A 14,597-nucleotide genomic window follows, 5' to 3' on the forward strand; every position below is an offset into this window, starting at 1 on the left:
AGTGTAGCTTCAATGCTCTGTACTGTGTACCTAGTGTTGGTCTTAGAGCTGGAAATCAGCACCTGCTGCTTTTAAATACATGTGAAATTAATTATATGGATAAATATAATGTGGGCTAGATAGCTCAAACCAGGCTGGACTCAGGAGAAAATCAAAGCCAAATATCAATCAGTATTTAATGAAGAATTTGGTGTTCAGTGAAATCTTTTACCAAAGCTAGATGCATTGGAAAATATATTTCTGGTATTTTTTATGGTGATCTTGTGGCTTGCAGAAACCCCAAGAAGATAGGAGTAATCTTTTCCATGAAATCTAGTAAATTGTCAACATCATAAAGAAAATCAATCATAAAGAAAATGAAGTATTATAATGAATGGGGAATTGTAAAATCATCATGAAAATTTGGCTTGAACTGAATCAATCCAGACAAAAATATATGTGGCAGAAGGCACAGAGTTACAAAACTTGTAGTATCCTACAATAGTGCAGATTATTACAAATATGTGCTCAAGATTCTTACTATCAAAAAGGCAGTATTAATAACATGAGGTTTGGGTCTTTTTGTGTGTGTGTACAAAGAATAATAGATTCTAAGGAGTCCATCTTGAGGTTAAAGAGGTCATTATACAATGACATGTTAAAAATGGAATGTCCTCAAAGAAATGAGAAAGAAGTTTATAGACATATCAGAGACTATAAAAACATAGACCTTTAGAAAGTTTCTAAAGGCTTTCTATAAGCTGTTAGAAACATAGCTTGCCCTCTTTCTTCTTATTTGCAGCACAAACTAGCAGGATGCAGAATATAAAACTTACAAGCTAAGAATCTATGCATTGAAAGTCTGAGGATATACTGGCAGTAAACACCTTTAAATAGATGTCTTCTTGGGACTGTATTTAAAGTATTTTTATATACCTTCCAACATTCCCCAAGAAGATAAATTCTAGGCTCTGTGTTAACAGAGAGGAATTCACAATCCCAGTGCTGATGTTAGGTGTTGCTGTGTTAGGCCCTCAAACAGGGGCTGATGAGGAGACATGAGAAGTAGTAGTGTCAGTGGTGGTGGAGTAATTAATGTCTGGCTGTAAGGAGAGCTGATCCTGCAGGGAACTGTAAGGGCTGCACTCCCGTGGGCTGGAAGGAAGATATTCAAGAGCTGGGACATGAGGAGAGGGAGCTAATGGTCTCTCTTCTCTGGTCTGCAACAAGAAATTCCAGAAAAATATTCATTAGCCCTCTCAAAATACCTCGTTTTGATGATTTTCTTGCTGGCCATTATAATGGTCCTGACTGTGCCACTAGCTTCTCCCATCACAGAACACTTCTAATGGGCTGCAAGAGGAATCCCATCCTAAGGGTTTGTCATAGGTATTTCATGAGAAATCTGTCTGTCAGGAATTTTAAGACCTTAAAGCCATGCGAGTAGCCCCACATCTTGATTTCAGCAGATAACTTCCCTGGAAAATGAGGCAGCAAGGCAATAAAATGGTTGGAATTAAACATGGACGTAGTGGGGTGGCTGGGCTGGTTGCCAAACCCCATCCAAGATACAGGGAGTTTTTTTGCTGTTGCAAAACTATGTTTCTGTGCTAGATTTGAGACTGTGTTTATATGTGATTTGCCTCAAGAAGCCTATCTGGTCTGTGATACAAGTAGCTTTTGACATTTCTAAGTAAACTGTTTAAATTATCTCTGGGCAGACATTTAAAATGTATCTGTCTAATTAGAGGGCCTCTGTTTATGTTAAAAAAGAACTTAATGAATCCTTACAGACAAATCTGAATATAATTGCAGAGTGTGCTTGTCGCTCACTCTCACAAGCCTCTACTTCCCAGCCTGCTCAGCACTGGGGCCTCCTGCAGCATTCACGTTTTTGTCAGATGATTTCATTTCTCCTTGAGAAACATACTGGGCCCTCACTGGGAAGCAGACAGGGCTAGAACTCTCAAATGCCTTCAGTGACTGGAAATGCAGTTCCAGGGACAGTCCCACGGTAATAAAACCAAATAAAGAATTAAGACTGTAAAACAAAGTAAAACTGATTGCTGACAACTTTGTGCGGAATCCTCTTGGCGTCCTCTTAGTGAGACATTTCCTTGTTGGAGCTCTCTGTTCTCCTTCTGGTCCTGCCTCAAATGCAGTCTGGAGTTGGCCCAGTGCACCCAGGTGAGCTGGGCAGGGGAGCCCCTTCCACAGCTCTGCCAGCCTCCCCAAGGGAGGGTTGTGTGTCTGCTTGAGACCAGAGAGAGAGGGTGGGCAAGCCTGGTTATCAGAACAAGGCTTGGCTTTCTGCTGCTCCTATGTTTCTGTGGTTTTTTTCCATCTATCTTGTTCAGTAATTACTGAAGACAAGATAAAGAGCTGGTCCCTAGAAATTAAACTCGTTTCCCATCTCTCTTCTTCTGATCTAACCATAAACTTACACCTTTTCAGGAAGTGAAAACAATGAAATGATGAAAGGGTGGTGAAAAATAATTCCAAACAATTGGTATTGCATGGTAGGGGGGCTGGGCAGCATGCCCTCAGGAGGTCAGGCCAGTGCTTCTGTCTGAATATTTGAATAAATTCAGGCATGAATCGCTATTAATTTAAAATGACCAGAAAGAGGGCAAAAAATATGCCACAGCAAGGAAAAAACAAACAGGCTGAATGTAGCTTTTTATTTAAAGACTGAATTAGGTTTTGTAATTTCAAGACAATATTTGTTACAGCAAATATTGAAACAACTTTCGGCATTCTGCTTTACACTAGGTACACAAAAGTTAGTTATCTTGTTTTAAATATTCTTTTTTGCTTCATATTTTTCAGGGTCTCTTTTCAACCTCCTGTTTAATCAGCATATTCCTCCTGAACTGAGGAATAAATGGGTTCTGAAATGAATTTAATAGGACATCATCAGCTAGCCTCTGGTGATGGATTTCCTCTTGCTGAAGGTCCTCATTTGTTTGGTAAGTCACCGGACTGGGTTGAAATAGCAAGCTGTCCTATACTCAGAAACCTAGGACAAAATGGACTGAAATTTCAAGTCGAGGATATTAGGCTGAAATGTGCCAACCTTCTTGAATCTTCAATACCTATGAGAGGAATAACAAACAATAGATCTGTGGTGTTAATGCAATCCTGCATGTTATTGCTCTCATCACTGCTCACAGCAGAACCTGTAGGTTGTTTTTGTGACACTCCTGATACTGGAGATCATTTGGCAAAAACAGACCTTTGTATGGAGGCTGGATGTTTCCTTCATGTGAGTCACTTAAATCAAGCTGAGCAGATATATTTCCAGTTAATCTGTAACGAAATTATAGTGCAATGTATTTGCATTGCCATATTATGCAAATTTATAAAAGTAATTTCACCTAAATTAAAATCCCTGTTGTATTACGGCTGTTAAAAACTTATCCCATTAACTTCAGTGCACAAGAAAATTTATAAAGCAGGCTGGAAGATTCTCCTTGCTTGTTTCACTGAATTTTTCAAGGCTAAGCATGAGTTTGTTAATAAGTGAAAAATTCTTGGTCAATATTTTATAAGCATGGGTAAGTTGTTCTCTGGTATATGTATTGCTAAGAAAAAGAAAAAAGAAAATAATAAATTGTTTTAGCCTTTCATTTGACAGGACAGTAGGTCCTTCATTGAGTAAGTTATGATACATTGAGGGCCTCACACACAATACAGACCCCCACAAAATGCTGCAACACTTCAGAAGTTTGCAGTCCAAATAAGACCAGAATTCTGCCTTTTTGAGTGCTGGAAAAACCGAACACATTCCAGTTTCATCTCTGTGAAACAAGAGTAGTGCCTGGGCCCAGAAGGAAGGGCCCTGGCACCCAGAGCCGCTCCAGCTGCAGGGCTCCTGGAAGTCAGGACCATCTCTACAAGTCAGACCACTTGCAATGTCCTGGCTCCACACAATCAAACTAAAGCATTATCACTAATGGTAGGCAGAACACGCTCCATTATTGCCTGTTACCAGTTTTTATCCCTCTTTGTGCTGGGGTTTGGTTGGAGAAATGTTTTGGAGTTGTTGAAAAAAAAGTATGCTGACAGCTAAAACACTCCTTTGGTACCTTTTAATTCCAGTGTCAGGCCATGATATACAGAGAGGAGAATGATGTTCAAATTAGAGTGCCAAATTTTATATGCAGTGATCTTTCAAAACTCCTGCATACCTGAGATACTTCAGATTTTTATTAAGACATTCCTCCCCATTATCTACTTTTTCATTCATTATTTCATTAATTAAAGGAGTATATATAACGTTGCTTAAAAATACAAGGAAGAATGTTAATGTAAAATACTTTTCTTCCTTACAGGGTAATCTTACTTACAAATTTTGAAACTTTCAGAAGAGGCATTGTGTCTCTCATTAGAGGTGTTCAGAGCTTGGCACAATGGAGATTTAATTCAAACTGACATTTCTGTAACATAAAGAAATAATGTATTAAGGATTTGAATCAGGGGTCTTAGTAGGAAGAAAACTTAGGACTCCTGCTGTGTTTCACTTAAGCTGACTTTTCTTTTGTGGGGTGTCACTCTAATATGGTGTCTTTTTTGCTTTTATAGCTGGAAAAAAGCCTATGAGAAATAATATGCAACTGAGCGCACAGAGAAAGTTACTCATTGTGAAAATATGACTCCATCCCCACAAAACACTTGTAGGAAATGGCTTTGTCTCTCAATTCTTTATCTTTGTAAATTATTTGCAATTTTTGTCATTCCATTTTGGCAGGAAGTGACTTATGAATCCCAGAAAACAGGAAGAAAGTTTTTCTTTTAGATGGTCCTTATAATGCATGTTTCTTTTAGGTCTTCTCATACATTTCAGCTCACAAGTTAAAAATTGCTGGCTTTCAGACATTACTCTTTACACAGTCTGTCTCCTTTATTCAAAGATGCACACCCTCATTCTGTAAAAAAACCTTGGAAATACATTTTGTTTTCACTCTGCTTTATTCAGTCGATGGGGAGAGTGTTCTTAAACCTTCAGAAGCAAATCTAATTGCTACTCCAAACATTAACTCCAGGTTCAGGTCTTTCAAAAGGAAATGTTGTCAATTCTGAGTTGCTTGTGCTTTGAGCCTCATCACCATAGAAATTCCAGGGCACTTCTACATCCTTTGCCTCAAGACTTGTAGATGCAGCAGGTTTCGGAAAAGAAAAGGTTGTCTGCCTTTCAGTAGATGAAAATTGTATGTTGCCATTTTAAGAGTATATGTCCAACGTAAAGGATGTCTGTATGTCTTTGAAGGTAGTGTATTTTAACCATAGTTTTTCACTTCTGCAGCTATGAGTCCCTGGGGAAAGGGCCTCAAAATGCAAATGAGGAAGGATCTTTAACCTAGTTAAATTCAGGGTCCTTCCCTTCCACCCTGTCTTCTTGCAATATTTTTTCTATCTAAAGATACTTTTTCTAACTCTTTCCTCAGAAAGGTTATATATTTGTGTGGCACCTGAAATATATGCAGTATGTGACTCAAACTGTCATTTCTCTGATAAGTAGTTAGCTCCATTTTATTTTCTGTGAAAGCACCTCATATACAAGTTGCTAGTATGCAGGATACTAAGTGTGAAACTTCAGATATCAGAAAAAGAATTATTTCTAAGAAACTGAAAAGAAAATAAGATTCTTAGTTTGAATGAACACCTATTTCAAGGATTTTCAAGTATTTTAATTATTCTTGATGGCCTGAAAATGTTTTCTTGTAATGTGATGCTAGAATATAACAAGACAAGAAATGCCAGCCTCACTGTAGATGTCTGTAGCTTAAAAAAAAGGTTTTGGGGGGAATGAACACTCTCAAAAGCTGTCTGGAAAAGGATGAGGAACAATAAGAAAAAAAGTGACATGTAACAAAGGGGGGGAAAAACCAATATATCTAAACTTCTCAATGAAAGAACAACAAATTAAATTATAATTGAAAATTGTTGTAGACACAGAACAGTGCCTAAGAGTAGCTTAAAAGACTGACTCCTTTTAGGTAAATCTGCAAATTTTTTTTCTGCTTTTTTTCTTGGCTTAGTTTGGTTTGGTTTGATTTGTGGTTATTTGAGGTTTTTTTAGTTGTTCTTTTGTTGGGGGGTTTTGGTTTATTTTGTGGGGTTTTTTTTGTTTTTTTTTTGTTTGCTTGCTTGTTTTGTTTTGTTTTATTTGGTCTTTTTTGTGTGTGTATTTTTAAAATAAATAAGAGTAATGAAAAAGTTGTTAGGGTCAAGTGTCCAAACTGATTAAACAGCTTCAACATCATAAGATATGTTAAATAACTTCTTGTCTTTGGCACCACCTGGCAGTTGATGCAACATCTGGCTTCATCCCTGCAGAGAAGATAATTAGGCTCATAACTGACCCCCAAATCAAAAACAAACAAACCAGCACAAATTAAAACAGAAAACATTGGATGCATAATAATTATTAAGAGACCCAAACTAAACAGAGTGGCAATGTGGGTAAAAAAATTTAATGAGAAGGACAGATTGGATGTGGCTTTCAGCAACCTACTTAAGAGGAAGGTGTCTCTTTCTATTTCAGGGTTTGGAACTAGGTGATCTTCCAGCCTAAACCATTCTGTCTTGTCATACACGTGCGTCCAGTATGGTCTGAGCACTTTGGCCTTTTTTTGAGAATGCAACATTTCTCCACTTAAAAAACCTGCTTCCTGTGATACTGGGGTGATTAATCTACTGTACAGAACCACCTGACCTTACCAAATACTGATTGACAGAAAATTTGTTTGTAACAAAACCCCAATAGGTGCAAAAATACAATGGCTAGGCTACTTGGAGGCATCCCCTCAAACTGGTAGCCAAATTTTATCCAGGTAAATCCACACTGGGAGCAGACATTGTTTCCGGCATCTACAAACAAGTTGCTCGTAATGAAGTTAATTAGTAAACTATACAACCCCTGGTCTGTGTCACTCCTTTCTAATCTTAAGGAAAGTTCTCACAGTGAACAGGACACAGACAAAGCAGAATTAAGAAGTTTTATGTACATGTAGACTTTAGGAGGTAAAAAAGGAAAAAGAGGGAGAGGAGGACTGTGGCACCTTAAGGAGAGTACCTTTCATCAAGAAATGGACAGACTGAGCACAGCCTGAGGTAGGATATTGCCATATTCTCCCTTAGATACTTTTGTTATCTATTCTTGCACTCTTCCTTGAAATTGTAGGATGCTAGTAGACTTTTTACACCAAGTGATCTTTAAAAGATGCACAAATAATTTGTTTGGAATTAAACCAGGATTTTGATAATGGCTATGCCATGGTTTCCAAATTACCTAATTCTGGATATTGTTATTTTATCATGTTCCTTCATGAATAATGAAGGAGAGCCAGAGGTTCATATTTTAAGCCTGCTTAGAATTTAGTTCTCTTTGTTGAACTTTATATTAGTGGAACAATAACTTCTACATTAAAATGTGATCTCATTGTAATTTCTGTAATATTCTGCATAAAATCATATTTAGCTTGCCCAAAATCTCAGTATCATTCTGCAAACTGAAAACAGTTTCTTTATTCCTGCAAGGAATATTTCTACAAGTCAAATATTTTTGAAGCTTCTTGTAAAGTATTCTGTGTAAAATTTAAAGTAACAAAAGTAAAACTCTCTAATAAGTTTCAGTTGCAAGTAGAAAAAAATATTTGTAAAACAATGATCATACACATGTGAAGGTTTCACTTTGTTTTTAGTAAGCTGTCAATATTTTTGTAAAAGGTTTTAATTGAAAAATACTTATTTACAAAATATAAGATTTGCAAATATAAAAAATATGAAGATGTAATTAACTTAACATTTGTGTGTGCTTAAATAGTCTTTCCTTAAAAATCTGAACGGTATCCTTCCAAAAGGAAAAAGAGATAAGTGGTTCAAAATATTTAAGACCACACAAAATGTCGGTGTAGTCCAATGAGCTCATTTCTGATTTCACTTTCACTGCTTATGCTGCTGCCACTGCAATGATTTCACTGGGCTGGTCATGCTTTAGTTGCATGAGACCAGTCTATGCCAGATCTCTATTAATATATATATATATATCTGGAGAAAAGCTTATTTACGTTCTGCTTGGTAAGATAAGATTACTGTTTTTCTGTGATAAGAAATTATTTAGTCCAGACTCGCATGTACAGGTTTACAGGTATGTCATGCTCAGGTCTACTTAAAACAAACCAAATTAAAACCAAACAAAAAACCGTCAAAACTTCCAGCTAAAGTGGGAAAACCTACATAGTTGCAACCTAATTAGCTTCAAAAATTACACTGGTCTTTGAGCACTTCCCAAGGCTTAAGCTCTTTTACATAAAACAAAGCCATGTTCTCTCAGTCTCTCTCAAACTTGTCTGGTTTTCTGGTTTTCCTTTTCCCTTCCATTGCTCTGATCATGGACTCAGTTCAGCTAAATTGTTTAAAGTGTCTGGTGGAAGGAAAAAGGAAGTGATATGGGCTGTTTGGCTTTTTTTCCTTTTTTAAACTTAATTAAGACTCTTTTTTTGTTGTTTGTTTCCTTTGGAAGCAGAGTAGAATTAATGATTGGGAAGATTTTTCTAAACATACTTGTAACCTAAATGGCTCTACAGTTGTTTAAATAAACCCCCAGTATTGTCTCAGGATGTGCTGCAGTCCTTTAGTAGCTCTGAGTTTTTCAACAAGCCCTGATATTTTTTTCTGTGGAAGGAATGTCGCCTTCTCTTCTTGCTCTTTCAGAGGCCCAAGCAGTTCAAGAGGCTGGTATATAGCTTTTTGTGGAGTTTCCTGTGTATGGCAGAAAGCTAAAAATCAAGTCTTTTCCTTTTAATTTTGGGATTGTCCCACTTTCTTTTAGCAAACTCAACTAATCAACAATGAGCAAATGAAAACTTAGAATTCCACAGTGAACAGATTCCTTTCCAAAGAGAGACTGAATGATTGTGTATCCCACAATATCCCATATTTACCATCATCAAGGTACCTGAGGTACCTTGACCAGTCTTCTCCGCAAGTGATAGATACAGATAAAATACCACTCATTAAACCTATACTGGATATGAAATCTTTGCTGTCCTCACCCTTTACTTGTTTCATCACTGCTGTGGCTGGCAGGTATCAGTGACAGTCTGCATCTGATGCATGAAGTTGTAATGTCACTTCCAGGCTCTTTCATAGAGTCCCCAGATGCCCTCTGTGTGTCCATACTCTGTTTAAATGGCATAACCTTGGATTCAGGGAGTGCCCTCTGCTACTCTGCTTCTGCCACTGCAGCACTTGGTGCCCTGGCCTCTTCCAGAGCCACAAACAGCAACCATAATTAAACTAATTGCTGGTAATAAAGGGCATCATTATTCTCATTTGGCTTTGTGTCCCCTTTATCCAGACATACATCTCGCTGCTTATTCTGGAACTGGGACCTCAACGCTTGTGATTGGCAAAGATGTGCTGTGGGCAATAATAGAGAAGCCACAAAAACCCAAAACACTTTCATGGCTTCTGCAGCATGGTAAAACAGGAAGGGCAGAAAGCTGCAGAGCAAGTGTGTGAAAGTGAAAAAGCCAGTGTAATTAAAAGATCAGTTTCTGACATTAACTGAAGTGAGACAAAGGAGAGCGAAGGATCCCTCACAATAGATTTCAATTATTTTTGTCATTACAGATGTTCCCTGTTCTTAACTGTTAGCATTTCTTCATTGCTTTTGATTCCTCACAAAAGAAGGACACTTGTCCATGTTCAATTTTATGTCAGCAAAAATGTTTTTGGAGTTCTTCTGAAGTACTGTTAAGTGATGTTCACCAATGAGCATTAATCTATGATTTTCCTGTAAATACTGCTGTTGATTCAGATAAAACTGGACTGATCATCTTCCTGGAAATAGGCACTCTTTTTCTCAGACTCTCTTCTTGGAACTATTGAAGGAATTGAGTCAGAGTTTTCACAAAACCACAAGATGTGGCCCCCTCCAACAGTAAATAAGAAATAGTTTGCAAATAACTTTTGAATTCAGCTTTTCAGTTGTTTGATGTGGACTGGATTTTACCTACACCATCCAGGGACTGCTAGATGTTGCTGTGCTTGGCGTACAGAAAAGAAAAGAGGGTTCAGTCGTCTGCAATTTAAAATATGGTATTTCATGAGCAAGGTTAAAGTAACCTCCAGATACTGTGTTGATCCCAACAGGAAAGGTTGCCACTCCTTGTGCCACTGCTAGCTCTGTTGCTGGCTCAGGGGTGACTAATGCTGGCTTACAGAGGTGCTTCCCATGAGAGCCTCACAGCTGCACTGAACGGCACAGGGGCTGGGCACCAGGCTGCAGAGGCTGGATGGTGAGAAGGTTGCATTTCATCACTTACATTAGGAATATCTTTCTTGTTCTTTCCTGGTAACCTCGCCTTCCTATTTCAGGCTCTTCTTGAAGGCTTATTTCATGTTTTCAGTCTTCTAATTAGGCCTCACCCTTGTCATTTTTCCCTAGTGAAGTTTTTGTCTGTCATGATGTATTCATTCAGAATTAATACAAATTAACATGATGTTCGAGTCTTGATTTAATCTTCACCAATACCATGGGGGTTTTTGCCATTTGTTTGGATTTCTTTCATTCTGCTTTTAGGCCTAACTTGGGTTGTTAACTTCTCTGGGGCAGGGTTGCTCTTTCTAATAAACTGAACAATTATATGGTTACCTGCAATATTTTTCAAGATTTTTTAATGTAACTGCCAGTGCTGGACATTTCCACCAATTATAAAGGAGTGTTTGAGAATTAATAAATTATTTTTAAAACTTCTTGCCGTGTATTTGTGTAGCAAATCTGAGTTTAGATAATGCAATCTTTGTGACTGGTTTTTGAGATACATATCTGGAAGCGGAAACTTCTCTGATAACTAAAATTTCATGGTAGTAATAGAAGTTGGTTTTGCATTATTATTTTCCAGGTGTCCTTTCAGAACCAATGAGTTCTCCAGTGCAAGAGGCAGATGTGTCACCTTATGCACAGTACAACAATGTGCCATTTCCTCAAGTTCAGCCTCAGATCTCATCGCCACCTTATTACTCCAACCTAGGCTTCTACCCTCCACAGCATGAGGAATGGTACTCGCCTGGGATGTATGAACTCAGGAGGTTACCCTCAGAGACCTTTTTCACAAGGGAGACAGAGATAATGGACATCCCTGCAGCCAAAAAGCCTAGACTGGGCCACTCCACGGGAAGAGTGAAAGGAGAAGAGCTCTGTGTGGTCTGCGGTGACAAAGCCTCTGGGTATCACTACAACGCCCTGACTTGTGAAGGATGCAAAGGTAGGGTGAAATCAGCTAATGGGCACAGCAGCTACTCAGGTTTTTTGGGTTTGGTTTTTTGTTGCTGTTGTTCTGTGGGCTTGTTTTACTTTTCTTGTTAATTTTGTCCAAATCATTAAACATACTAGAGATTTGCACTTGTGTACCCTGTTCTGCATTTCCCCCGAGGCAGACTGGCAGTGTCTCCTACCATTGCCCTATGGTTATACAGCATGACAGGCCAGCCTCCAGCTCTCGAGCACCATTAGCTTTTGGTGAACTGAAGGACAGCTTTCTCTGGAGACTGGCAGCCTGGCTCTGCTCTCTGTGGAAGCCTCTCATGCCATTCTCTGCCTCTGGAAAGAATATGCCCCATGGAGGCCCCTGGGAGCTGAGTGCTAGGCTGCCCTAGAAAATAGCTAAAACCAGCGCAAGTGCCTCATGTAGTGTGCACTGAAGGGAAGTAAAAGCTGTCAGCCCCTACCTGCAGGCTGTTCCCAGGGACTCTCTTTCCCCCAGCTCCCAAAGGATATGATGGGTGTCTTCAGGTTTGTGAAATTAAAGGATTTCTAGTTCTATACTTTCTTCTCAGGATAGCCCCTATCTGTAGGGAGGGAGCTTCCTCAGGAAGAAGGCTGCATCTGTAGGACAAACATCTTGCTTCTTAGAAGAATATTATTCACATATTATTATCAGGATAAATGTGATGTAGAAAATCATTACTGTCATGGTAAACATGATTGTCAGATATTGTAGCAGAGAGGGACAAGAGATTATGTCAACTATCATACTTGAAGAAGTATAATATACCTGTGACAAGGCTGAGGTACATTATGGCCAGAAAAATAGTGCCCCATTTTTTCATCCTGTTCCGCCAACAAATATTTCAATAAAATTTCTGTTTTATGGATAAAGACTAAAGCATGGTCATTACCAAATTGCTAAAATATCTTAATGTGGAATTCACTGTTATAGAGAGTGGACCTGGACCTAATGTGTGCTTAATATATCACAGAATCATTTGTGAGGGAAAAACAGATCGCAAGAGTCGAACTCTCAAAACATTAATACAGTCATGGCTCATGCAGTTTATTTCAATAATTCCAATAAATAAGAGATTCATTTATTTCTGCTGTCTGAGTGAATAGTCTCTGGGTCAAAAACTGTGAATTAACTCATATTAATGCTGTCTTTATAAATCAGGTTAAACTCAATTTTGATGTGACAATTCCAAGTAATGATACTGTTAAATTAATTCTGTTAGTAAGCTGTTCCTCCTCTTTATTAACTGCAGTATTTAATGGGTGAGAAACTTTTCAAAGACTTAAAATTATAAACTTTGAAATTTGTATAAAATGTTTCTGGAAGAGAGGTTAAAGCTATCAGGTATATATTCAGACTAAAGCCCATAGTGAAAGGAAAAGTGCATCCCCTGCCCTACTGATTCAGTTTGAATCACTCTATATAACCATAATTTTACTGCTTTATTGGGATAATCTATTTTATGTTTTTGTTCTGTTTCATGACTGCAACATCAATTACAAAGAATAGTACCCTTGATCAAACATAGTAAAGGTTGAATTACTTAAAGATAATGGATTCTGTTTCCACAATAAATTTTAAAGGTGACTAAAGTACCAGCTGATTCAGTAAAGAGATGTGCTGAGGACAGTAATTCTGTCTGACAAGGCAAAGCAGATATTGTGTTTTCTAGATCTCTTGATCATTCTTGTTATCTGTGGAGTTTTTCACATGGGTATACATTACCTTCAAAGCATGGAGACCAAAATTAGGCTCGGCGCTTCAGTTGTGCTCTTATCAGTGCAGTATAATAACTACCTCACGTGTCTGTGTCTTGAACCTCAGTTGAGATTATCCCTCCTTTTTGCAACAAGACTGCTAATTCATGCTCAATGTGTGCCCAAAATAATATGCAGGTCTCTTTCTGTAGGACTAGTGCTCACCTTGGAGCACCTCTGCTCCATTGATGCAGTGAATGTTCTTATTCAAAGGAATGAGCTTTGCAAATATTTTTTATGGGATTCAATCCCCTGTGATGAATATGTTAATTTTTTTATTATTATTTCTTTCATGGGTAATGTATTCAGCAACACTTTCCATTCTCTTTGGTTTTCTTTCTTGGACAGGTGAAACAATATTAGGATCTTATCTATTGTCCGTATGAGAATATTCATCTGAAGATATTGGCAGGAGTATATATTGATATATATATATATCTTAATATATTGTCATCCATAAACAAATATGTATGAAATATTTGATTGGTATTTTACATAATATTTACAGCACAAGGAGCAATACACTGTGTTTAAACTTACTACTGTGGAGACCATTTCTGAAACAATCTTTGCAGACTAACATCAAAGACATTCTAGTACAGCCTCAGCCTGGACAGTTATGCTGGGTTTTAAGGGCTATTGCTAGATGTTACAGGACAAGTGTGACATAATGTTGTGCTTGTTTAATTAAGCCACAGAATGAGTTCTGTTGAAACAAAAAGTGCCCATCCCTGAGATCCCTTTCAACCCCAGCCATTCTGTGACTCTATGAAAAGCCAGTTACACATCCCCTCCATGCAGGCTTGCAGTAGGAGTTTTTGCAGTATTGAAACCACTCCTATGCTGCTTGATGTGTCTCACACCAGACTAGAATTCTTCTTTCAAAAAGGGTCCCTCTTTAATCTTCTCCTTACACTAACACCCACCACGGGGGCACGGGGCAAAAGAACAGCAGAAGATGTCTTGATGGTCTGACAGAGCAGAGCAGGTGCTTTGTTAGCAGCTGTGAATTTCAAAAACTTTTAAATTTAAAACCCTTCAGGATGCCAAACAGAGATATTTCCAAAGCTTCCATCTAATCTTTTTACAGCTTCCCTCCTTCAACTTTCATAATTTGCATGAGAAAAAATCACCATCAGTAACATTGGAGCAGCTCTACCATAATTAATCATATTCATGACTATCTCAGAACAAAGCAAATTCAACATTTCCAGCCAACTTGAGCTTTTTGTAGTTTGGTGAGATCAGATAAAAATTAGACTGTGCCAGAAAAACCTTCAGCTTTTGGGATTGCTAACCCTTTGTTAGTTTAACAGATGTTGTTTCAGACTTACCCTTAAATTTTAATAAAACTCCTCCTGTTATAGAAAGTCACATTTCTGGCAGTGTAAATTAATTTTGAATTAGTAGTGAATAATACATACAGAAATTTCATTCATACCAAAAGCTAATTTCCAAATTAGTTATAAAGAAATCTGTTCATAAAGACAATGATTCAAGAGTCACTTCACAGAAAACTGAAGCAAGAATAGGGTTAAAAGTAGTGTTTGCCAAAAAGAAAAAA

General features: G+C 37.9%; 1 protein-coding gene across 1 annotated transcript in view; it reads left to right on the forward strand.

Moving 5' to 3' along the window:
* Positions 1–2,808: 2,808 nt before the first annotated feature.
* Positions 2,809–14,597, forward strand: part of NR1H4 (nuclear receptor subfamily 1 group H member 4) — a 30,838-nt gene continuing 19,049 nt past the window's right edge. The window contains exons 1-2 of the mRNA XM_064731669.1: positions 2,809–2,948; positions 10,893–11,255. Of these exons, the coding sequence (XP_064587739.1) occupies positions 2,864–2,948; positions 10,893–11,255 (448 nt within the window). The 5' untranslated portion in view covers positions 2,809–2,863. The remainder of the gene's footprint in view (positions 2,949–10,892; positions 11,256–14,597) is intronic.

Source organism: Zonotrichia leucophrys, chromosome 1A (genome assembly GCF_028769735.1).
Source record: "Zonotrichia leucophrys gambelii isolate GWCS_2022_RI chromosome 1A, RI_Zleu_2.0, whole genome shotgun sequence".
Lineage (NCBI taxonomy): Eukaryota > Metazoa > Chordata > Aves > Passeriformes > Passerellidae > Zonotrichia > Zonotrichia leucophrys.